Source organism: Rhinichthys klamathensis, unplaced genomic scaffold (assembly GCF_029890125.1).
Source record: "Rhinichthys klamathensis goyatoka isolate OS25496 unplaced genomic scaffold, OSU_Roscu_1.1 h1tg000523l_1, whole genome shotgun sequence".
In the NCBI taxonomy this organism is placed as follows: Eukaryota; Metazoa; Chordata; class Actinopteri; order Cypriniformes; family Leuciscidae; genus Rhinichthys; species Rhinichthys klamathensis.
Window position 1 is genome coordinate 894,372 of NW_026607002.1, and position 26,365 is coordinate 920,736.

At 42.3% G+C, this 26,365-nt stretch overlaps 3 protein-coding genes across 4 annotated transcripts in view; 2 read left to right on the forward strand and 1 right to left on the reverse strand.

Moving 5' to 3' along the window:
• LOC130073045 (gastrula zinc finger protein XlCGF7.1-like) overlaps window positions 1-26,365 on the forward strand; it is a 471,752-nt gene that overhangs the window by 2,657 nt on the left and 442,730 nt on the right. Inside the window, exon 2 of one of the 2 annotated variants that reach the window (XM_056238441.1) lies at window positions 19,927-20,046. The exons of the other annotated variant lie outside the window; for it this stretch is intronic. Coding sequence (XP_056094416.1) covers window positions 19,927-20,046 — 120 coding nt within the window. The remainder of the gene's footprint in view (window positions 1-19,926; window positions 20,047-26,365) is intronic. 2 annotated transcript variants of the gene reach the window in all.
• Window positions 2,935-3,735, forward strand: LOC130073036 (gastrula zinc finger protein XlCGF49.1-like). Its single transcript, XM_056238420.1, has one exon. It carries the CDS (start codon window positions 2,935-2,937, stop codon window positions 3,733-3,735), a length of 801 nt encoding a protein of 266 aa, XP_056094395.1.
• LOC130073057 (gastrula zinc finger protein XlCGF8.2DB-like) overlaps window positions 26,162-26,365 on the reverse strand; it is a 154,058-nt gene continuing 153,854 nt past the window's right edge. The window contains exon 2 of the transcript XR_008804205.1: window positions 26,162-26,305. The gene's annotated coding sequence lies outside the window, so the exon portion shown is untranslated. The remainder of the gene's footprint in view (window positions 26,306-26,365) is intronic.

Here is a 26,365-nt window from a genome sequence, read left to right on the forward strand (position 1 = left end):
TAAATTCTTATTTTTTAATCCAGGCAAATTTGTTGATGAAACATTGATTAAAATGAAGATACAATTTTTACAAAACGAAATAAACTTAAAAGAAAGGCTTTCTACAAAACAAAACTAAATAAGTGGTCAAAATCATGTCTGACCAATTCCAAATGTTTTCCGATATAGGCCTATTGGTCATCTTATGATCCTATCTTACTCATCTCATGATGCGGTTCCCTTTTCATATAGCCTAATCAACAGATGAAATAAAAAAATAATAACATTATATTATTTATAAAAATGAAACGTATATTTAAGTTTTTTAACTTATAATAAGCGTCACACCGCTCCGCTTTGCTCACATGCTCTGGTGTGTAGTCTAATGCATGTCTGCGTGCATGTGGTGGAGGGGTGCGATTTTCGAATAATAATCAACCCAGCGATCTTCGAATATTATTTTTGCTTGAAAATTTCGTTTTGTATAAATTGTTTATTAATTTTAATCAATGTTTCATCAACAAATTTGCCTGGATTATTAAATAAGAAGCAAATATTGTGGACAATATAGGCTAATCAGGACACGGAGGCGTCGGCGCGTGCACACTTCTCTCTATAGGCGCGCGCGTTCACTACTGCGAAGATGGCGAGTCTGCATCGTCAACTTTATCAACTTTATCAATAATATCAATGGACCTGGCCATATTTGAAACGTCTCACTCAATCGTTCGTTGTTTAGGTCTATATTACGCGCTTTATTTGAAATGCAGCATGCGATGTTGTTTAATAACTTTCAAACGAACGGTAGAGCCTGTTCCTTTAAGCCAAAGGTCGGTGTATTTTTGCTTTATACATTTTAGGCTTATTCTCAAATTCATATTGTGTGAGGGGGGCGGGATTATTACGAAATTTTAATCGGACAATTTGACCGGAGAGATTTAATTTTGTCGGACATTTCATTTTTTTCCCGGCCAATGTCCGGTAATTACCGGACAACGGAAACCCTGGTAGACTCAGGAGTAAACTGGATTTGTGCCAAATTGAGATTTTGAATAATGCTCATTTTTGTTTCTCATGCAGGGGCGTAGCAACCGGGGGGGGGACGGGGGGGACACGTCCCCCCCACTTTTAGAAACAGGTGATTCTGTCCCCCGCATTTTTTTTTTTTTGACTCAATATTTCCGCCCGTGTTCTCTGATTTGTTACTTAGACTTGAGTGAGGTAACATTCAGCCATTCACAGCGCGAATCACCTATTGGGCGCGTCTGCCATGAGCTTCAAATCTTTTGTTGCTCTTGCGAATTTTCGTGTTTGTTTAGTCGCTTTGCTGTTTTGCCGTCTAATGCACCCCAGAAAAAAAGCAGAGGACATCATTTTTTTGACACACACTGTAAGTATAATGTGTTAGAGTATGTCGCGATGACATGAATCACACGTTAAGTTTCCTTGTTATGTTTTAACCTACTGTAACGCTGTAAGAAGTGTAAGACAACAGAACCCGTATGGACCTCGTCACGTCGCGCCGGATTTTCCCGAGTGTGTGTGTTAAATGCTCTCCTACTTGTTGCTTTGGATAAAAGCGTCTGTTAAATGAGACATAACAGATTATTCCCAGCAGGCACACAACGTCATAAGACATTGATATTTGGTTAAATTTTGGTTGCGACGTCGGGTGACCAAAATTCAATGTAAATTCAACATCTAATGTCAATGTTAAATTGATGTCCAATACCGAATACATTGATTTAGGTTGTATTGATATATTTTTATAAAATGTCTGTTGTATAAAATTACTGTAGGCTAGATGTAATCTGTTCTGTACTCATTGAACACTTTTTTTTGGTCCAACTGTTAAGAAGTAAGATAAAAGTTATTGTTCAAGTGTAGTTTAACTGAAATATTGTAAATATCATAAAATATCTTTATTTAATAAAAATAAAGTATAGATGTCCACAGTTGTCTGAAAGTCCCAAGTCCTGCAATATTTTTTTATTTCGAGTATGATTTCACAAAAATAGGTTACTGTAAACTATCATGGCATGTTCCCAAAATTGGCACTAGGGTGCTGTAAAATGCCAATTGCTATTCTATCTAGAATTTATTATTATGAACATCACCTTTCAGTCCCTCCAGAAAAACGCGATTATGCGATCGCATGATTCAATAATCAGCCAAAGTCCGCATATTTATGCCGGGGCATTTTTTTCAAATACGCCGCACTTTTGCCGTATAAATTGCCGATTTCCACGCAAAATATGCGGGGCTTGTATGATTTCATAATCTCCATATTTTTGTTGCAAAAAAAGTCACATATATCTTAGGAGAAAGTTGAAAAATGTTGCGTTTGCTTCACACGAGAGCAGCCATTTCCCCCTGTTGCCATGGGAACGTTATGAAGTGACGTAATTACGCGACATGAACATCATTGAGAGAAAAAAAGAAGAAAAAAAGCTGTAAAACAGGAAACATTTTTTTCATATTTTATTTATTCATTTTTACATTTAGAAGTTGTAGCATATTCCTTTTGTAAAGCTACAGAACTTGTTTGACTCATCAATGTTTTGTAAGTTTGAGCCATGTGTTTATTAAGGTCTGAAATAAAACAAGATTAAATATTCCAGCGCTTTCTGTGATGTAGTATGTTTGCTTATCATAGGAAGTAATAAGAAATAGCTCTTTACATTAAGATAGTAGCCTAGTGAGAACAGGGTGTTGGGGAATCACTTTTTCTCTCTTTTTCATCAAACCGCAGTTTTTGCAAGTTCCCGCAATTTCATCACATAAAATTGCAAATATCCTGCATATTCAATCGCCGCATAATCAAGGATTTTTGCCCGAAACAATCACAAAAAAACTCCACACCATTTTGTCCCCCCCACTTTTATAATGGCTGCTACGCCCCTGTTCTCATGTATCCTTTTATTTAATCATGGGAATTTGTTTATTTTAGATCTGATGGAAGTGAATGAAGACAAACTGCATCAGTTTCAAAAACCTCATTATTTCAAAAATGAAGATGGAAATGCAGTCGTTTCAAAGACTGAAGATAATTTCATACAGAAACAAGCTGGAAAATCTGGAGTCGAAGGATTTTTAACCTGTTTTCAGTGTGGAAAGAGTTTCATATATAAATCAACCCTGAACAGACACATGATGATTCACACTGGAGAAAAACCGTTCACTTGCTCTCAGTGTGGAATGAGTTTCACTCAGAAAGGCGCTCTCAAATGTCATCTGCGCCGTCACTCTGGAGTGAGATCATTCAGCTGTGATCAGTGTGATAAAACATTTGTTTTAAAATCAGGCTTAAGAGAACACCTTAATGTTCATGCTGCTGTGAAGCCTCACGTTTGTTCTGTATGTGGAAAGAGTTTTTCACATCTCGGATCTTTAAAAGAGCATGAGCGTATTCATACTGGTGTGAGACCTTATGTGTGCTTTGACTGTGGAAAGACCTTCACTTCATCCAACAACTTAAAATCACACGAGAGAGTTCACACTGGAGAGAAACCGTACAAGTGTTCACACTGTGGAAAGAGTTTCTCTCAGTCAGGACACCTGAAAGCTCATGAGAGAGTTCATACTGGAGAGAAACCGTACAAGTGTTCACACTGTGGAAAGAGTTTCTCTCTGTCAGGACACCTGAAAGCTCATGAGAGAGTTCATACTGGAGAGAAACCGTACAAGTGTTCACACTGTGGAAAGAGTTTTTCTCGGTCAGGAAACCTGAAAAAACATCAAATCAAAATGCATTGAGAACATATTGAACTTTATTGTTTATTTTATTTACATATTGTACACTTTATTGGATTGAATCACTCTCTGCACATTGTGAAAATGTGAGAATTAAAAATGATTAAAGCTTGTGCTTTATTTAGGTATAATGAATAGATTTAATTTAGTTTTCATTAAATCAAGTGGTTTAACATTGTATTCAGCATTGCTAATGAACCAGTAGTAGTAAACACTAATTATTTTTGGGGAAAAAAATTCTATGTATATTTAAAGAGGCGATTCCTCTCATAATATGGACTCTGAAAAACATAACTGAGAGAAGATGAAATAGATACTTGTTTTACAGCTGCTATCTATTAATGAAATAAGGTCATTTAGGCTCTTACATTAGCTATATGGTTACATATTTTGACAAACAATTTTGTCCAAAAAAGTCATGAAAATTAACTTTTTTTGAGCAGATTTTGTGTACTAGTCGAATCATGATTCATGAAACAGTTTAACTGAATTAATTCGCTGTGTTTATCAGACTAATTTTATTGGGAGAAATCTATATCAGGGGCCGAATGTATAAAGCCGCTAAGAGTAACATTTTAGTCTTTAGTTTGTCAAAATTCTTAGAACTACATAATTCTAATAATAATAAATAAATAATAATAATAATACATTTTATTTGTATTGCACTTTACATTTTAGCAATCTCAAAGTGCTACAGACCATATAGTAATATAATTAAAAACTCAAAATCAATAATAAGTTTAAAGTCCCACTCCGATCATATTTTGAGCTATTTTTAACCATTCCCAGTGGTCTTTAAATTATGATTATGCCATTTTTAGCCAAAATCACAAAACCTGTGCCGTTATCTGGGACTTCGCTTCAGCAGAGCGGCAGTAGCTCATTAGCAATTCGCCTCTGCGTTGTGGGCGGAGCCGTTGGCACGGACACGACCCTCCCCCTGCCCGTTGCTGAGAGCTCTGTCTCTCCCGCTTGCTTACACCCCCAATACCGGTGGGGCAACAGTATTAAATACACGTTAATTATTATTATCCGAAGTTAATCAAAGTTATCACCGATCACCGATCATTATTTCACTCCAAGACGTCGCGTGTGGAGACGCCCAGTGGAGTTACTACGTCACAACTCCAGTCTATTTTAGCCGGCATTTTAGCGTCTGCTACTGATTCACAGCCATTTGAATGTAGAAATACTCAGAAATACAACTTTGAGCTGATTTTTCTCAAGATATGTCCTCTAACATCAGAAAAATGCCACAAGAACATGTTAATATCTAGAAAGACATTATTTTCATCGGAGTGGGTCTTTAAAGGAGTGGGGGGTGGGGGGGAGTCCCTATAAAATACATTTATTTAAAAGCTTTTTTAAAAAGAAACGTTTTTAGGTTTTGTTTAAAAACATCTGTAGTCTGTGGGGCCCTCAGGTGATCAGGGAGGGCATTCCACAGCCTCGGAGCAGCCGATGAAAAGGCCCTACCACCCATGCTACAGAGCTTGGTTCTGGGGACATAAAGGGTGTTTGTGACCGGAGAGTGCGTGAGGAGCTCTGGTGTTGGAGGAGTTCCTGTAGGTAAAGGGGGGCATGTCCATGAATGCACTGGTGGGTGAGGAGGGAAACCTTATATTCAATTCTGAGTGGGACAGGGAGGCAGTGAAGAGATTTTAGGATGGGCGTGATGTGATCATGCTTGCGCACCCTTCTACTCTTATTCCTAAACTATTTTTTTGCTACAAACACAGCACTTGCGTTGTTTAACCAAATTGATGTTAAACCACTGAAGTCGCATGGAGTACTTTAATGATGTACCTTTATACCTTTCTGGGGCTTGAAAGTGGTAATTGCGTAGACTGTCAATGGAGGGACAGAAAGCTCTCAGATTTCATTAAATAAAGTACATGTTTGGAACGACATGAGGGTGAGTAATTAATGACAGAATTTTCATTTTGGGTGAACTAACCCTTTAAGAATAAATTAAGACAGGCCCCTTGAGAAATCTCACTAAATAGTCGGAAGAATCGGTGTTCCCTTCTTGTGGCTGTGATGTTGGACAGGTGATGGGCAGAGATTTCCCAATTAGTGGGCAGAGTCTAAAATTAAACAGCAAGAAAACATCTACCTGTCAAATCATTAAAACAATTGGTTTGAAAACTCATTTTAAGTAAAAAAAAAAGTTTTTTTTTTATATTACTTTTGTAAAGTAATTTGACTGGACAAATTCAAAATGAGTGTTAGGAAACACAGAAAATCTAGTTATACCAAATCGCAACAAAGCTATGTTTATTTTTTTATGTTTGTGCCCATGATTCTCTCATATGTTATCTGTTAAATCTTATACCATCACCAGGTTCTAGTCTGTAACGTTACAGTCTTTAAACACCAAGCCTGGTCAGCCTTAGCCACTCGGTGCATCATAGAAATGCTCCTAGCAAACACAAATAGCTAAATCAATACATTTAAACATGAAAGCACAACCACCAAACATCAACCAAAAGTTAATCTGATAAGTACATTTTGCATAAATATTTAATCTGAAAGAATTAGTTACCCATTCTAAGAAAATTGGTCCTCCAAATAAGGAAATAAAGTGACAATTTCATATGCATTGTTGGTCTGCAGGTTGTGGAGTTGCTCTTCTGTTTTTCAGTTATACGCTAGGGGTGTTGTTGGACTCGATCTACTTTATCTGTGTTTTGATCATCGTTCTGAATCCAATCCAGACATCATTTGAAAAAAAATAACAACGTGAATTTCTCAGCTTTTTTGCTCAAAATAGTGCTTTTTTTCTATGAAACTTACCCATATTCAAGTGTTGAAGATAAAAGAATGCATGAAGCTAGAATAAAACTTAAAAGCTGAGGCTCTGTTCTTTCTTTTGATGTATTGCATGTTCAGATATTCATATAACGTCTCGGTTACGGATGTAACCCTCGTTCCCTGAGTAGGGAACGGAGACGTTCCGTCGGATGACGACGAATGGGGGTTTCGCTTAGAAGCCAATCAACTTCAAATACTTCAAAACGAGCCAATGGCAAAGAAATGCCATGGGTCTGTGGAATTTGCATAGCGTAACTCCGCCTCACCTCGTGAGTATATAAGGAGAACGCTGGCAGCAAATAGGCATGTTTCTTCGCTGAGGAGCCAACCTGAGTTCAGGCGATCCCCGCGGTACAGCGGAAAGTGGCAGGAAGACGGAACGTCTCCGTTCCCTACTCAGGGAACGAGGGTTACATCCGTAACCGAGACGTTCCCTTTCGTTGTCACTCCGAGTTCCGTCGGATGACGACGAATGGGGATACCAGTCTAATCACGCCACCTTCCCAGCTGTCTTCCAGTGCCCTGCGTAAATCTGAGATCCCTGTCGTGAGACTAGCACGGACGAAGGACTCCTATTTAACACAGGAATACCAAGGTACACTGGGGAGCATATCCCAGGTCTTAGGGAAGTATGCAATTACTGCCAACCCAGAGGGGGGGACTTAGAAATACACATATGACCCGAGGGATGCATATGGGGAATCACTGGGGTATCCAGCCGCAGGTGGAATATTTCAACCCCAGGGGTGGCAAGGTGGCTTGCCAAGGGAAAGACACATGCTCAGAGAGGCTTACAGTGGGAATACACATGTGGGGGTAGCTCCGGGAGGTACCATGCACACGGGAGGCACCTAGCCGACGCGCAGGCAAAAGACACTGGCGCCGACGTCAGGAGTGCTGGAGGAACTCAGGGCTTTCGGAGAAGCTCACCTGAGGAGAATATCGCACTTATCCAGTCCGTAGAGTGGAATGGCGAGCAAGCGAAGACACCTGAGCGGGTCCGGTACTAGCTGGTTGAAGCGAGTACATGAGAGGACACAGGCTCCACTCGGAGATTGTAGAATCTGGCGAATGTGTTAGGTGTCGCCCAGCCTGCAGCTCTGCAGATGTCTGTTAGCGAGGCGCCATGCGCTAGAGCCCAAGAGGATGCCACACTCCGGGTGGAGTGGGCAGTCACACCAAGGGGGCACGGTCGACCTTGCTGCTGGTATGCCAAAGCAATGGCGTCCACTATCCAGTGAGACAACCTTTGCTTGGAGAGAGCCTTTCCCTTCAGCTTCCCACCATAACAGACAAAGAGCTGGTCTGAGGTCCTGAAACACTGCGTTCTGTCTACATAGATGCGAAGAGCACGTACTGGACAGAGCAGTGCCAAGGCTGGGTCTGCCTCCTCCGGGGGCAGCGCTTGCAGGTTCACCACCTGGTCCCGGAAGGGAGTGGTAGGAACCTTGGGCACATATCCAGGCCGGGGTCTCAGGATCACGTGAGAGTACGCCGGCCCGAATTCCAGGCACGCTTCGTCAACGGAGAATGCGTGCAGGTCCCCTACCCTCTTGATGGAGGCCAATGCAGTCAGAAGCGCCGTCTTCATTGACAGGAAGTTAAGCTCGACTGACTGTAAAGGCTCAAAGGGAGCACTACGCAGGGCGGTTAAGACCACTGCGAGGTCCCAAGAGGGTACGAGAGGAGGGCGAGGAGGATTCAGTCTCCTCGCTCCTCTCAGGAACCTAACGATCAGGTCATGCTTCCCCACGGACTTACCTTCTATAAGATCATGCTGTGCGGCAATAGCGGCGACATAGACCTTGAGGGTGGAGGGAGACAGCCTTCGCTCCAACCCCTCTTGAAGGAAGGAAAGCACGACGTTGATCGAACATCTCCGGGGGTCTTCTCGGTGAGAAGAGCACCAGTTGACGAAGAGGTTCCACTTCAACGCGTAGACGTGTCTCGTGGACGACGCTCTAGCGGAAGTGATGGTAGCCACCACCGCTGGTGGTAGGGTACTCAAACCTGCCTCGTCCCGTCCAGGAGCCACACATGGAGGTTCCAAAGATCGGGACGAGGGTGCCATAGGGTGCCCCGTCCCTGAGAAAGTAGGTCCTTCCTCAGAGGTATGGGCCAAGGAGGTGCTGTCGCGAGGAGTACAAGTTCGGAGAACCAGGTCCGGGTGGGCCAGTACGGCGCTACCAAGGTGACCTGCTCCTCGTCCTCCCTGACCTTGCGCAGGCTCACTGGGGGAAACGCATACTTGCGGCCCCGCGGCCAGCTGTGCGCCAGTGCATCCGTGCCGAGCGTGCCCTCGGTCAGGGAATAATACAGGGCGCAATGGGTCGAGTCGTGAGAGGCAAACAGATCTATCTGTGCGTCCCCGAACTGGTCCCAAATCAGCTGAACCGACTGGGGATGGAGTCGCCAATCTCCCGGGAGGGGCTGAAACCGTGAGAGCTCGTCGGCTGCACAGTTCAGAGCTCCTGGAATATAGATGGCACGAAGCGACCTCAGATGCTTCTGACTCCAAAATAGGAGGTGGCGGGCGAGTTGCGACATACGGCGAGAGCGCAGACCACCTTGACGGTTGATGTACGCTACAGTCGCGGTATTGTCTGATCGGACTAGTACATGCTGTCCCGAGAGCACGGCTCGGAAGCGGCGCAGGGCGAGCTGTACAGCCAGCAACTCGAGGCAATTGACGTGCCAAAGGCGGTGGGGTCCTGTCCAGGAGCCCGCGGCAGCACGTCCATTGCACATGGCACCCCAGCCCGTGGCGGAGGCATCTGTTGTTACAACAACGTGCCGGGAAGCTCGTTCCAGGGGCACACCGGCCCGTAGAAAACTGAGGTTCGACCACGGGGTGAAGGTCTGACGGCAGGTCGGAGTAACTGGTACTCGGAGAGTGCCGTGTTGCCATGCCCACCTCGGGACTCGGTCGCGAAGCCAAAGCTGAAGCGGTCTCATATGAAGTAATCCGAGCGGTGTTGCCACGGCTGCGGATGCCATATGCCCCAGGAGCCTCTGAAAAAGTTTCAGTGGAACCGCACTCTTGCCCTCGAACTGTCTCAGGCAAGTCAGCAGTGACTGCGCGCGCTCGCTCGTAAGCTGCGCGGACATGGCGACCGAGTCGATCTCCATACCGAGAAAAGAGATCCTCTGCACGGGGCAAAGTTTGCTCTTCTCCCAGTTGACCCGAAGGCCCAGACGAGCTACATGGCGGAGCACCAAGTCCCTGTGTTCACATAGCTGGTCTCGAGAGTGAGCTAGGATTAGCCAGTCGTCGAGATAGCTCAGAATGCGAACCCTGTGTTCCCGGAGGGGAACAAGGGCTGCCTCGACGACCTTCGTGAAGACGCGAGGAGACAGGGCTAGCCCGAATGGGAGAACTGCGTACTGATATGCCTGTCCCTCGAAAGCAAACCGCAGGAACGGTCTGTGTCGAGGGAGGATGGAGACATGAAAGTAGGCGTCCTTCAGGTCGATCGCTGCAAACCAATCCTGGTGCCGATCCGCATCTTGAACGGCAGCCTGTGAAGGGAGCGGTTCAGAACGCGCAGGTCCAGGATTGGCCGTAACCCACCGGTTTTCTTCGGGACAATGAAATACGGGCTGTAGAAGCCGGTCTTCATTTCGGCTGGAGGGACAGTCTCGATCGCACCCTTCGCCAGCAGGGTAGCAACCTCCGCTCTCATGATAGGGGCATTGCCACCGACCATAGTGGAGCGGACTCCCCTGAAGCGGGGAGGAGACCGCGCGAACTGAATCGCGTAGCCGAGCCTGATCGTTCGTGCGACCCAGCGGGACAGGTTGGGAAGCTCTAGCCAGGCTCCCAAGGACTGTACCAGCGGGGTCATCCGAACCACAGACTTCCCGTCGGTGGAGCAGCGAGGCGGTATGGCTGACCCAGACGTGGACGGCATAGCGGCCCGGTGTGGGGGTACAGTCATAGACCGCGTCCTGACAGAGCAGACCAGGGAAGGACGAACGTTCCACGGGGGTCTGCTCTGCCAGGGGTCTGGCGACAGAGGAGGATGAGAGCGGCACGGTCCGGGGACGGCGCGCACTGTCATCCGGCTCTGGGACAGAGGAGGACGAGGGGTGCACGGCCCGGGGGCGGCGCACCGTGTCGTCCGAGAACTCTGTGTGCTCAGAGATGAATATGTCACTTCTTTCTTTAATCACATTAGGGTGCTGCCCACCCGTGGCTGAGCAGCGGGGAGTGGAAAACAAAAGATTCTCCCCCGGCCCTCCACCGGGGGAAGGAGTGGTCCTGCTACCATCTCCTGAGAAGTGAACATCATCTCTGAGCAGCCCGTCTCAGGAGCGCCGCTTGGCCCGGCGTTTAGCGGGGGGCGGGGCTGGAGAGGGCTGGGGCGCCGCCTTACGGCTTCCTCCGCGACCGGGCCCGGGTGGAGGCTGCTGCTTGGGCCGGGCGGGAGGGGCGGGAGCCGTGGGAGGGCGCCCTCGGCGGCGAACAGACTGAGTACTCTGCCCGGTCGGCTGGGTGGAGGCAGCAGCGGGCCGTCGGGGCAGAATATGCTTGATAGCCTCAGTCTGTTTCTGAGCAGTCGAGAACTGTTGGGCAAAGTCCTCGACTGCACCGCCGAAAAGGCCATCTTGTGATATGGGAGTGTCGAGCAGCCGGGACCGCTCGGCATCTCGCATATCAGCAAGATTAAGCCATAGGTGTCTCTCCTGGACCACAGCTGTGGACATCACCAAACCCAGGGAGCGTGCGGTCACCTTCGTCGCTCGGAGAGCAAGGTCGGTGGCGGCGCGCAGCTCATTGAAGAGCCCTGGGTCTGTCCTGCCCTCGTGCATGTCCCTGAGCATCTGGGCCTGGTAGACCTGCAGAATGGCCATGGCATGCAAAGATGGCTGCCTGTCCCGCAGCTCTGTAGGACTTCGCCACTAATGTAGACGAGTACCTACAGGCTTTGGATGGGTGCTTAGGCTCACCACGAGAAGAAGCGCTCTGAGGACACAGTTGCATCGCAACAGAGCGTTCAACCGGGGGGAGCCCAGTGTACCCACGGGCAGCGGCCTCATCGAGGGGAGGAAAGGCGGATGAAATCATCGAGCGGTCGCGGGAAGACATGGGAGTCTTCCAGGACTTCGAGATTTCATCATGCACGTCCGGGAAGAAAGGTATCGGGGCCTGACGGCGACGGGGATCCGCAGCCTGACCCAAATACCAATCATCCAGCCGCGAGCGCTCGGGGCAGGGCGGAGGGGTCCACTCTAACCCGATGCTCGCGGCGGCTCGAGACAGCATGGCCGTCATCTCTGGATCAGACTCTGGCACAACTGTATTCACACCCGAAGGTGGCAGCTGTGATGAGTCTTCACTTCCAGCAGACTCAGACCCACCTTGTGATGCCGCGATAGACATCGCGTCCTCCTCTGGAGCGCCAAAGGAAACCCGCGGGGCACCCGAAGATGGTCCCGCCGGAATCCCCTGAGCACTCACGGGTTGCAACACTGGAGAGGGTGCGGCTGGGCACGGACTGATAGTCGGCGCTTGGTTCCAAACCGTCACCCTCAGATCACCCTGGCCACCAGCCGAAGTACCAGCTCTATTTCTAGAGTCAGTAGATCGGGGTGTGGATGAGGGGGCTCTCACTCTTGCGAGATCACTGAGTCTTGATCGTAGTGCTGCGATGGTCATGTTCCCACAGAGAGAACATGAGTCATCCACGAGCGCTGCTCTAGCGTGATCAATGCCCAAACACACTATGCAACGTTCGTGCCCATCAGAGTCGGCAACGAGTCTACCGCAACCAGAAGTGCACGGGCGAGGCATCTTTAAAAAGACGTGCCACGTGCAAGCTCTTTTGTGAGAGAAAAGAAACACTGACTGTGTTGAAGCGCCCGGGGAGACACACACTCGCCGTCAAACCACAGACAGATAAGCAGGAAGTGCGCGCTCGCCGGAGATCGCCGTCACACCAACACCAGGGAATCTCGCTCGTCTGAAGAACTGACAGTACAGAGATGGCTGTGGAACGAAGGATTAACTTGGCTCCAAAGCGAAAACATGCCTATTTGCTGCCAGCGTTCTCCTTATATACTCACGAGGTGAGGCGGAGTTACGCTATGCAAATTCCGCAGACCCATGGCATTTCTTTGCCATTGGCTCGTTTTGAAGTACTTGAAGTTGATTGGCTTCTAAGCGAAACCCCCATTCGTCGTCATCCGACGGAACTCGGAGTGACAACGAAAGGGAACAAAACATTCTGGGAGCCATGACATTTTTTTTTTTTTTTTAAATGGCCAAAAACGCTGGCTGGCCATGTAAAAAAAATTAATAATAAAAAAACGCAGGCGGGGAAAAAGTTAAGTATATTGTGCAGACTTCTATATTTACAAAGCATACAAATTCAAGGTTTTTGGTTTAGCAAAAGTACATTTAAATGAATGCATTTGGCAGATTATTTTATCCAAAGTGACTTACACAACATTCAAGCTGTTTAGCATTTCATGCATTTCCTTCGAAGTGTTTATTTTAGGTGTTGACTGCTCACTGTTTGTTTTTCACTCTTTTAATGACCTTTTTTACTTGCATCATGTGTTTCATTTGAATCATCTTGTGGTGTAACAAATATATATTTTAAAACTGTCTCTGAAATAAAATGCCTTCACACACACGATCCAGGGGCGGGGCCATAGGGGCACTGGCCAGATCTGAAATCTGATTGGCCCCTGAAGTCAGTAGCACCTCAATGCAGTACATAAGATCCACGGGGAGGAGTCGGATCAAGATCCAAGGGGTGGAGATGGGTAGGATTAGGGGTGGGTTTAGGGATTAGGGGGCGGAGCTGGGTAGGTTTAGGTATATGTAAGGTGGGAGGAGTTGGATCTGGATCCGACTCCTCCCCGTGGATTTCATGTTCTGCAGTGAGGACCATCTCCCTGAAGTGGCCTTGGCCTGTCAATCATGACCTCGCTGATATACGTCAACGTCACTTACGTTGGTTAATCATGTTGATTATGTGATCATGTCAGTCACACATGATTCAATCAAGGACGTGCATTGACGACACTAAAGCATTTCAAGTAAGTGTCTAAAATGAATGTGCACAGTTCAGCTGAATGATAAAGTTTGCGCTCTTTAACTCAACGCTGTTGAACCTACTTTAAAACTCCTGCTAAAATAAATGCGTGCGTGTTATCTTTAAAACAGGAGCGAGTGGAAGATGAGTTCGTTAGCCTAATAACGTTATGGCAACATTAGCAATGTGGCAATCATCGACACGGGTAGAAAACTGGCATTTTGTTTACAATTACAGTAATATAAAAATACGCAAGGTACGTAGAGGTGTGTTAAAATGTTTGGTTAAAAAATAAAGGTATAATTTTTATGTAAAATTAACTGAAGTGAGCCAGAAAGAGGATAAACAGGGCAATGTCTTGCAATAAGGATGAAACTTAATTTTTTTTTTTTTTTTTTATTCCAGATGGTTAGTATTACCGTTTCACATTTTAATTGTCATTAAAACCTAATTACAATATTGCAATAATGTATGTTCTAATTCATACTCGAAGTCAAAGGGCGCCCTCGTGCAGAAAGTACAAATTAGAATTTTCTTTGATTATAAGACCTTTCAAAATGTAACAATAGTGGTATATAAAGACAGTTTTAGAGAAAAGTAAAAACTATTTTTTATATGTTTACATTTAGTCCTGTGAAATCGATTAATCACATCTAACAAAAGTTTTTGTTTACATAATATATGTGTACTCTATATACACACATTTATACATATGAATAAATATATACTTACACAGACATAAATACAATAATATATATACACTATGTAAACAAAACTTTTAAGTTAGATGCAATTAATCACGTTTAATCAATTTGACAGCACTAGTTTACATGCATTTTACAGCATTCTTGTTTTTGAGATTATAAATTGTCTTTACGCATTGCTGAACTTCTGATTTCAAAATTAAAAACAGTGGTTTATGATCACCGTAATTACATTTTTAAATGAAAAAAAAAAAGTCTGTAGGCTATGTTGATCACAAAATGTACAACGTATATCAATTAGGGGTGTAACAATATATCGTGCCACAATATATCGCAATACAAAAATGCAACAATATGTATCGTGGATAGTGACAATATGTATCGTGGATAGTTCCCCCAAAATCAAAATTACTGTGTGAGAAAAAAATGCAAGTTTTCAGAGTTTTTGTGTCAGTACTACATTAAACTACTATATATAATGTTGATTATATTGTATAATAATGCTATGTGGGTCCTGATAATGACAAATGTCTGATGTTACCAGTAAAAAGAAGCTTACATTTATTTTAAATATATCTAGTCAGTGACGGAGTGCAAGCATATTCGTCTACAATAATTCTGTATTTTCAGCTTCAGAATCATGAATATTTTTATTCTGGTGTCTGTATTGTCCATGGGTTACAAGCACCAAGTCCAAGCCTATTAATTTAAAACCACAATGTAATATCAAAATTAGCTAACCCTTTTATCAAATGTCTTGGAGTATCGCAATAATATCGCATCGTGAGTTCAGTATCGTGATATGTATCGAATCGTGACATGAGGATATCGTTACACCCCTAATATCAATATCACAACTGAGTCTGTTTACAAAGAAAATAATTCTGGTGCAATAAACACACGATTGCAGCAATATATGGTTTATATATGGTTTAGAATACTGCAAAATAATGTATTTTTGCCTCAATCTGTAATAAGCCTCATCAGATCGTAAAATAAGTCGTTTCAAACATTTGCTGGATTTAAAAAATATATATTTTATAGCAAAAACATTAGGCCTATTCATTTCCTAAGTTGTCGTGTGTTGATGAAAAAGCTTTGATAGGTGTAATAATTATACAAGAATACAAATTGTCACAGCACAGAATAGAAATAATAGAATAGAAATTGTCTAATTTTAGTATCTTTGTTTCAGACCTGATGAAAGAAACAAAGTGAAGTGGAAGAGAAGCGCCCGTGGGATCAGACACATCATCTCGACACCGAGACGGAGAGACGTGCTCTTCCTCCTGATCGCAGGGCGGAAACACGGAAATCAGCCTGTTCTCTTCAGGTCTGGCTGTTAAGAGGTGATGCACTCTTGTATCATTTATGTTACATAAGAAAAAAATAACAAAACCTCATACTTATTTATTTACGTTATTACTGAACACATTTTCTACAGGCAACTGTAAATCAAAGGGTTTAAATTGTGTATAAATTGAGAGAACTTGTGTGAAAACTTGTGACAATTCCCATTACATATTGTACTTTTATTAACCCTTCTTTGACTTCTGATTTGTGAAATCTTTCACAGTACAGTTTTGGTCTGTTAACCCTTCTTTGAAACTTTCACCGGCCGCTTTTCTAGGCCGATTCCATTTTTCTAACCACTTTACAGCAAACACAAATATTTATTTTCTATATATTTTTTTTTTTTACAAAACACCATATCATTTTATCCAAACTGAATAATAAAAACAAGTTTAAATGGGTAAATTTTCTTTGGGTAAGTCTTCATTTTCTTTTCTGACATTAGCACTAGACATGCTTATTCTGTGCATTTTGGGCACTTTTTGTGTGAAATCATATTTATTTTGTCCATCAAAAGTGTGCTTTCACTTTAACTGCGGCGCGGACTGTAAGGTTTCTACCAATTGGTGTGCAATGCAATTTGGAGTCTGCACAGGATGTTTATTTTGAAATTGACAGAGTTTTTTTTTACTTTTATTTTGTATCTCCGGTGCGGCTTGGACGCAGCGTCCGTCAAAAATAGATTTGGCGCCTATCTTTAGTGAGGCGCGCGGAGAGCCGCTTCTGGGGCACAAGCATTGACTATGTAGTGTTACAAACGCCCCCTTTTCCTGTCTGTCCTGATCTTTCTATTGCAAGTTCAATTGGTACAATCACCTTTTGTTTTAAATGGTTCTTTGAGTTCCTGTCTCAGCGTTTGGAGACTATCACCTTTTGTCATTGAATAGTCCGGCTGATTAGATTAGTTTCTATGCATTCGAATCACCTTTTGTTTTTAATGGTTCTGGGAGCCCCTGGCTCAGTTTGAATAGTTATGCTGATTGGATTAGGATTGGTATCACTCTCAGGCTAAGAGCAGGTTCCTAAACCTGTATACTTCATTTATATGCTTTGTTTCCGAGTGTCTCCCCCTCGATGTAACTTCTCCCCCTCTAAAATGTAGAAACTACAATGTATTTTGGCTTAGTCAGACTTAGGTAAGATTTTTGGACGAAGCAGACTTGGATGGAAAGACTACAGCAACGCAACAGCTCGTGTTCTCAATAAAAGAATCCGACTTAAGAGACAACCCGAGTCTCCTGATCTTCACTTCTTTGTTTTCAAACACTTTAGAAGAAAAAAGTTCACAACAACTACTAGAGTGGGCGCGATCAGCTCCGGTAGCCGTAACGCGCCGCAGACGTGTGCAGTGTAGTTAAGGGGTGAAAAGGTTTCCTACATGTGCGTTTCGTGTGCACGTGTGATGCTGCGTGATGTTAATCATGCGGCGCCCGAGTGCATTTGACCGGCAAAAAAACGGCATATTCAGACTGACCGACCGGTTACCATATGGCCGATCACGTTAAAATCGGCCAATTCCGGTCACCAGCCGATCAATCGGTGCATCTCTATTTTTCGGATACCCAAAGTATTCCCACATTGCAGATTTTTACTTTTTTTCCTCGGCGGAGATCGAGATTACAATTTGCAGCCTCTGTCTCAGACATTTTCTCCGCTGCACATGTATAGGTGGAGTCTATGGCCCCATCCACACTACTGCGTTTTAGTTTAGAAATGGAGAATTAAAAAGAATACGATCTGCGTCCACAGCAGCGTTTTAGCTGCGTATTAGAATTGATCTCCTCCGTCCACATTAAAGGTGCAGTGTGTATTTTTTAGCGACATCTAGCGGTTCGGTTGCGAGTTGCACTAAGGGCTCAGCCCACTGCTCACCCCTGCCTTTCGAAGAAGCTACGGTGGCTAAAACGGGACAAACATATCGTCGTCTGAGACAGCAGAGAATAGCCAGAGTAAGCCAAGAGTGTGTAACATTGTCACTGTTTCCATTATATATATATATATTTCCATTACATTATATGTATTCCATTTATAATGGTCACAGTCCATTATGAACCACGTCATGGATAAAGTTTACAAAGCCATAGTCAGGTGAGGGTGTTAATATATAATATAATAAAGTAATCAGCTGATTGTCTCACGAATGTAACCAGCACATTCTCCCCACAGAGCAAACCCATAATACAGCGAGGGAGAAGAACCACATGAAACTATGCAACTATATATTTTTTCTAACAGGGTTGTAAAAGTTTAGCTGGCTAATATGCTGTTACTGTGGCTGAGCTGGTTAAAGCGTAAAGCCTTGTTTAAACTCGACGCGTCCGCATGAGCCCAAAGGTGCGCGCGGCAAAAATGACGTGATTGTGACAGCGCGCGCGCCTCCGCATCCCCTAGACACCATTTACTACACACAATAGGCTTTTTTTCTCTGATTTTGAAAACTCTTCTCGATCGACTTCAAATGCTTCCAAGATGGACTTGTCGACCGCGATCAACGGGTTGGTGATTCCTGTAACATACTGTTTTACAGTCAATGACAAGAGTACTAATCAGCTGTCTCACGAACGTAACCAGCACATTTATCCCCACATAGCAAACCCATAATACAGCGAGGGAGAAGAACTAAGTTAAATGAAACAGTCCAACTACATATTTACACCACTGACAAGGGAAAAGTCACTACTCACGGTGTTTATGGCTAGATCTAGGTTTCTGCTGGTTCTCTTTCAATGTAGTGACGAAACGCGCTCTGTAGCGCTGTGTGTTCGCCGTTGGCTACGGTAGAAACATGACGCCACAATATGTCGACCTTCATAGAAGGGGTGCCCGCGGTTATGCAGATATAAATGTCTCATTCTAAGGTAATAAAAACATTACGGTTTATTTAGTAAGTTCTTTATACACCTCTGAAAACATAGTTATGGATGTCATATTGCATTTCTGTTTGATACTCAAAATTTACACATTGCACCTTTAAAACGACTGAAAACGCGGATCACGTGACCATTCACCAACACTGGGCATGCACGTGCCGGTGCAAACAGGAAACAGATTGACTTTTCCTATATTTGACGAAGAAGAAAGTAGCCAAGTTACCTCTGCAAAGAGCGACGCTCCATGTACGGTCGATACCGCCGCTGCACACGGGAATTGTCACAGATCGCTGGAATAATTGCCTGCCTCCGGCGCATGTAGGCAGTTATAGCGTTGTAAAATGCAGAATTTACTTGCACAACAGCCGCTAGCAAAGACATCAGAGTCAGTAACGCTTGTAATTCGTTATCCATGTTGCAGTCACTAACGTAACTGGTAGTCCAGGCTGTTGTTGTATGTTTTCTTCCGGGGACGGGTCATGTGATGGGTGGCTGACGAATCAGAGAAGGATACGCCATGACTGATGACACCCAATCAGAGAGCCGAGCGTGAGCCTCTGCGTCATCGTTTCTAAAGTCCTCCGTTTTGACCCATCTTCACTAAAAAGCCCTCCGGAGGTTCAAAACGCAAAACTGGGTCGGCAGCGTTTCTAAACTTGTCCGTTTTAGGTCTTCGTTTTTGCCGTTTTAGTCTGGACGGGAGGTGCAAACGTAGCAAAAGATCTCCGGTTCTATGGTTGCATATGCGCAAAGAGAAGAGGTCTGGTTTTTTAACCGTGCAGTTTGGCCAGATTTACTAAATAAGGCACATTAGCATGAGACTGCAGTCCCATAAAAGCACGGATGGGAGTGTGAAAGTCTGGCAGGGGAATTCACGCACAGCCAGCTTATTACCATAATGACCAACGTAAGCAGTGCAAATAAAATAAAAAACATGACTTGGTAAACGATGTTCAGATAACATAAGTGAAGAAAATTCTCAATCTTTCAGCATATGCTCTGTGTTCTCTCTGGTGCCTCCATCGGACGGGTTAACAGACTAAAAATTACTATTTCGTTATATTCATTATTTAGTGCAGTTAAAGACTCAGGGAAGGATTGACCAAAACTGAACTGTGAAATATTTATTAAATCACAATAGTCTATATGAGCCTAGAGCGTGAGCTGACTAGTGAACGGCTTTCAAACTTAGAAGCTGATTTATTTAATGGCTTGAACAATTGGGCCATTTCAAACTGCAAACTATCCTTGCCTGACGCCTTAAACCGTGAATAATCTCGAGTGATTGTAAGTGTGATGATCATCTGCTAAATGAGCAACAACGACCACAATTCACTCCTTCAGTCAGTGAAGCTCCCACAGCCGTTCATGAGAGTTTAAATGCTGGGGAATATTCCCATCTTCCCACAGGAGAAGAAGCAGCAAGCAGGAGGAATTACTCCAGGAGAAACTACGGACATACTATTGTAAAGATGGAGATTAAGGAAGAACCCTGCAGAATAAAAGATGAAGATACAGAGGAACAAATAGGTTGGTGTTTTCCTTCATTCTCTTTAATGACTGATGAGGAACATTAAGATGAAAACTGACATACAAATTCTAGACACTAGACTCAGTTGTAAAGTGTTTTTTTTTATCTCACTTATTTCTCTGTTTGTTCATTTTTGGCTTTGATTTTAGACTCGATGGAAGTAAAAGCAGACAAACGCCAACGGTTTCAAAAACCTCAACAATTCAAAAATGGAAATGCTGCTATTTCACCGACTGAAGAGAACCGCAAACAAAAACAAGCTGGAAAAGCTGTATTCAACGGACCTCTTACTTGCTCTCAGTGTGGAAAGAGTTTCATGCGTGAAGGAAACTTCAATGAACACATGAGAATTCACACTGGAGAAAATCTGTTCTCGTGCTCTCAGTGTGGAAAGAGTTTCACTCGGAAAGGACACTTAAACGTGCACATGAGAGTTCACACTGGAGGAGGATCGTTCTCCTGCTCTGAGTGTGGGAAGAGTTTCATAAAGAAAATAAGCTTACATGTGCACATGAAATCTCACACTGGAGAAGATATGTCCAAATGCACTCAGTGTGGAAAGATATTTGCATCCAAAAAAAAGCTCAACTATCATTTGCGCATTCACGCCGAAGTGAAGCGGTTCAGCTGTGATCAGTGTGATAAAACATTTGTTCTGGAATCATACTTAAAATCACACATTCAAATTCATGCTGCTGTGAAGGCTTACCTTTGCTCTGTATGTGGAAAGAGTTTTTCACAACTGCCGCCTTTTCGGTTGCATATGAGTGTTCATAATGGTGTGAAACCTTATCTGTGCTCTGACTGCGGGAAGACCTTCACTGTGTCCAGCGATTTAATAAAACACCAGAGGATTCACACCGGAGAGAAACCGTACAAGTGCTCACACTGTGAAAAGTGTTTCACTCAGGTAGGAGCCGTGAAATCTCATGAGAGAGTTCATACTGGAGAGAAATCTAAGAGACAAATTCATAAGAAAAGGCGTTGCCTGAAGTTGTCTAGTAAAAAATAATTCATGTTCAGATCCGTCTCTTTCAAGCAAATAGTTTGATATTCTGATAAAGCAAAATATGGTATTCTTGCAGCAACGGGATCTGAGGGAGAAATCTGTGAATTAAATTCAGGGAAAATTGTTTGTTTAAAATTGTAAATTGTGAGGAGGTCAAAATGCCTCAATTTAGTAGGAATGCTTTTGTTTCTGTTGGGGAGTAAATGTAGTAAAACTAACTCTATTAAATCTCCACCCACATGCTGAACAAGTTTAGTTGCTTTACAAAGTCTTTTAGTTTATTGATTTAATGAACAAATTTCTTCAGGCAACTAATCAGAGTTTTGATTGTAGCTACGCATTGTAATGAATTAACTTTGCATTAATAAATCACTGTTTTTAAACTAAAAAGTGCAATTTTCTTCTTTCACAATAAAACACACAATACAAAATTGTTCTGTCGGTGGAAGTGCATTGAAAAAATACATGTTTTAAAGCTGTGATCTAGTTAAAATATAAGATCTTAATCACAAGGTCTTTGTAACAGTATGGTAAAAAAAAAAACAATAACTAAAGATTAATTCATTTTAAAAATCAAATTCATAATAAAAAATAATTTTATTAAAAATTAACAAAGCATTGAAAACCTATAATAATTGTCCATCAATACGAATGTCATACAGTAAGACATTTCAAAGGGTTTTTACACTAATTTGCTGGCAACACATGTGTATTAGTTTTTTATTAGTATTTAATATTGTAGTATTTCCGTGTTGATCCTCTCAGGCATTCTGTTAAAATATTTATCTGATACAAATAAAAACTACTAATCAAGAGTATGCATCTCTGTATTCATCTGAGTTTTAATATTGCATTTGATATTTTATCTCATCAGTATAAATAGCAAATTGTCCTTTAAAGCTAAAAGTGACTCTCATGACATTGTTCTTATGAATGCAAAAATGAACATGAAGCGATGGATGTGATCTGACGTTATGAGATTCTAAAAATGACTCAATCGTTTCATATTTTCTATCTTGCAAGAGGTTCTTAATAAATTTATGCTAATAGTTAATATTGCAGATCAGATGTTCCTCTAGTTGGCCCCATTTATAAATGGGAAGATGCAAGAAGCAATTAGAAAGGTAGAAGAATGGGCATATGATTAGGGATTCAACAGTGATTGGTTGTTCCAGAAGAGAGTCTGAAGATGTTTGAAAGATCGTTGGAGAAGGTGAAGGTTTTCACATTTTTTAGGTATTTATTTTGATACGAAACTTACATGGGATGAACATGTGAACAAAGTAGTGGAGAAATGCCAGAATGGGGAGCACTTTTTTCTTCATTAAAAACGATTTATGTGGCACTGATCCGGTGTGTATTTGATTATGTGGTGTATGATTCAGCCTCAAAACCTTGTTAGAAAAACTCAATAAAATACAAGCTCAAACTATGAGACACACACATTCCAGATTTACAAGTCTTGTTAAAGGAGAACTCCGGCGCAAAATGAACCTCGGGTGTAATAACACATTGGTACAGATTAAATCGTTCCCTGAGATTTGTTTTCATGATAATCGAATATAAAGAGTTTTATCTCTAAAAACAGTTTAGCTTATAACGCTAGTATATTGGGCATAGAGTAAGCAAAAAGAGATCGCTAGTTAATACCACTAACAAGGCTCAAATTAGCCCCACACTAACACGGCAGCATAATGAGTGTCCTTACATGCAAACCGAAGCATTGAGAACTTTGTAAGTGTATAGACAGTTTAATCAGAAGATACTTTACACCAGTGTTTCTCAAACTTTTTCTGCCATTCCCCACTCTGAAGGTAGGGAAGGGTTCGTGCCCCACCTGTCCTCATGCAATCGCCCCAACAAAATGTTAATAAACTAGGCTTTAAGTTAAAATGTATTTTATTAACATGACATTTTAAAAACATGAACATGACAGTAGATAAAAATAATAATGCAATTGTGTTTGTATTTTGCCTCTGATAACATCAAATTCAGAAACGGAGAAAATAAAAGTGTGGACTAGTTGTGCTTTGCTTTACTATTTTGTCACTTCGCAAACTGCATGCAAAAAGAACAAACAAAATTGAAAAAGAATAATAATAATCTCAGGGTTTTTCCTGGCTCAAAACGAGGCGGAGGTGGTAAAATCCTAATGTACGTATTTTAGGTATTTTTATAATAATAATAATTGTATTTTGTATTTTTCGAAGACTATCATATAAGCTACTGTGTTTCCCACAGTATTTTGCGTGTGGTGTGGACCTCTGCACCCCTGGGGGGGGGGGGTCCGGTCCGGGGGCATGCTCCCCCGGAAGAAAAGTTTGTACGTTTTAAAGATAAATTCATAAATCTGGTGCACTTTGAAAGTTCAACATTAAGTGATTAACTAATTTAGTGTCTGCAATGAGCCTGTTTTGTAGTATGCTATATTTTCTGAGCCAGAGACGGAGAGCGCTCACCGCTTGACATCACAACTATTCAGTGTTTTCAACCACATAATGTTTATTTTAGGTTTCAGACATTTAAATTCACATAAGTCCTAAAAAAGCAATACATTTAGAGTTAGTCAAATACACACTTATGTCTATGGAAGCGGCAATAATAATTATTTCCATTATAATTAGACGACACGTATTATTCATATCAAATACACATCGTGTAAGTAACTTTCAAGTTTACTCTATGCTTCTCCCAGTTCACTGGCCACTTACTTTCATGTATTTCGGGAGAAGTAGATAAATTGACGTTTGTTAAATCCAACAGATCCGATTCTCTAAAATCCGGCATAAACTAACGCCCATCGCGTATAGCTCAACTATTAAACAACAAAACGCATCCACTTGCTCATATTTGACAATCGGAATATCAGATATTTCCTGCTATAGCCAACAAATTTGTGAAATAAAAGCAGATAATCAGTCATTCAGCGCTATTGTGGCTGCGGTGTGACAAGCAATGACGCGCCACCATGGAAACCATAAAGGGATACGATCTAAATAACGGGCGCCTCTAAAAACTTTTAAACTTACGTGTGAAAAGGTTAAGTAAGGCTTAGATTTAAATGTGTCGTTGTTTTGTTTTGAGTTTATGCTCAATAAATAAAGAAATTAATAGAGATGGGCACAAAAATTACCACATTTTCTCCGTTTGTCGCGCCCCACTTGTCATGTTTCCATTCCCCACCAGTGGGGCGCGCCACACACTTTGAGAAACGCTGCTTTACACAGACAGTACAGTTAGCGCATACAGACAGGAGCCATCTTGGAAAACAGTCTCGACCAATCAAACCACGAACGACGTGCTAAGTGAGCTGAACTGTATGAATGGCGTTCGTGGTTTGACTAGTCGAGACTGTTTTCCAAAGATGGCTCCTGTCTGTATACACGAAGTGGACTGTCTTTATCTTTATCTTCTTATTAAACGGTCTGTACACTTACAAAGTTCTCAATGCTTCGTTTTGCATGTAGGGACCCTCATTATGTTACTGTGTTCGTGTGGGGCTATTTTGAGCCTTGTTAGTGGTATAAACTAGCGATTTCTTTTTACTTATTAAATGCCCAGTAGCGTTATACGCTAAACAGTTTTTAGAGATAAAACTCTTTACATTCGATTATCATGAAAACAAATCTCAGAGAACGGTTGACTAGGTACCAATGTTTTATTAGACCAAAGGTTCATTTTGCGCCGGAGTTCTCCTTTAATATTAGAGCATCATCTCTTAACAACCAGACAAACTATTGTACACCATATGGATGGAGATGCTTAGCTTTACTAGATTTACTCCCTGATTGTTAAAAAAAAAGCATTCCTACAAAAATGTGGCCAATTTCCAGTGTTGAACAAACAACTTCTATCTTCAGAGGAGCTTGAGTTTGTTGCCCAGCTGTGTTTGTGTGAACCGCGAGAGGCGTCCAAGCTTACGACACTCCTACGTCATACATCGTCAAGTGTTGTTACTCTTTTGGCGTAAGTCGACTTGTGTACGGCTGTCTGCCTAAGTCGATAAAGTTTTAAATATGGATATTTTTCTTACACAAACGCATCGCTTCGAATAAGAACATTCTTAAGAAACTTTTTTGGGAATACAAAATATTCTTATCTTTTTTCTCAAGTTAGAAAATAAGAAGAAATTGGTAGTTAAGTATTTTATTCTGAAGAATGTTTCGTAAATCCAGCCCCTACTCCTCCTTTTATCAATCCTCCGTTCCTCCGTGAGACGCTCATTATGAACCACCGTTCTCGCGGCTCGCACTGCTTGCCGCATTGAATTTTAAGGTGTGTTCTTACAGTTTGATGCCACAACAAATGTTTATCACACTGATCACAGCTTAACAACTCCCTAGTGAGAGCGCATGATCTTTGACAGAGCTTTTGAATGTAAAACTCTTTCCACACTAATTGCATATGAATGTTTTTTTCTCCCGTGTGAATTCTCATGTGCGTATTAAAGTGTCCCTTCTGAATGAAACTCTTTCCACATAGAGTGCATGTATGAGGCCTTTCTCCAGTGTGAGATCTCATGTGGAAATTTAAGCTTTTTTTGTTATTGAAACTCTTTCCACACTGAGAGCATGTGAACGTTTTTTCTCCAGTGTGAATTCTCGTGTGCACATTTAGGCTTCTTTTGTGAATGAAACTCTTTCCACACTGAGAGCATGTATAAGGCCTTTCTCCAGTGTGAATCCTCATGTGTTCATTAAAGTGTCCTTTCTGAGTGTATCTCTTTCCACACTCGGCACATGTGAACGGTTTTTCTCCAGTGTGAATTCTCATGTGCACATTTAATTTTTTTTATGCATGAAACTCTTTCCACACTCAGAGCAGGTGAAAAAATCTTTGATTCCAGTTTGTTTAGCTTGTTTCTGTGTGAAATTCTTTGCAGTCTGTGAAATAATAGCGTTTCCATCTTCTTTTAGGAAATAAGGTTTTTGAAACTGATGCCATTTGTCTTCTTTCACTTCCCAAAATCCAATTAAAGAAAGACAAAAGAGAAAAATCAGAAAAATAGGCATGCCTCTATTGAGCAAAAATCAAGTTAACTATAAAGTCTGGTAGTATCTTGATCTAAATATATTTTTCATCTTAATGTTCCTCATCAGTCATTAAAGAGAATGAAGGAAAACACCAACCTATTTGTTCCTCTGTATCTTCATCTTTTATTCTGCAGGGTTCTTCCTTAATCTCCATCTTTACAATAGTATGTCCGTAGTTTCTCCTGGAGTAATTCCTCCTGCTTGCTGCTTCTTCTCCTGTGGGAAGATGGGAATATTCCCCAGCATTACTCGTGAATTGCTTTAGTGAAGATGTGA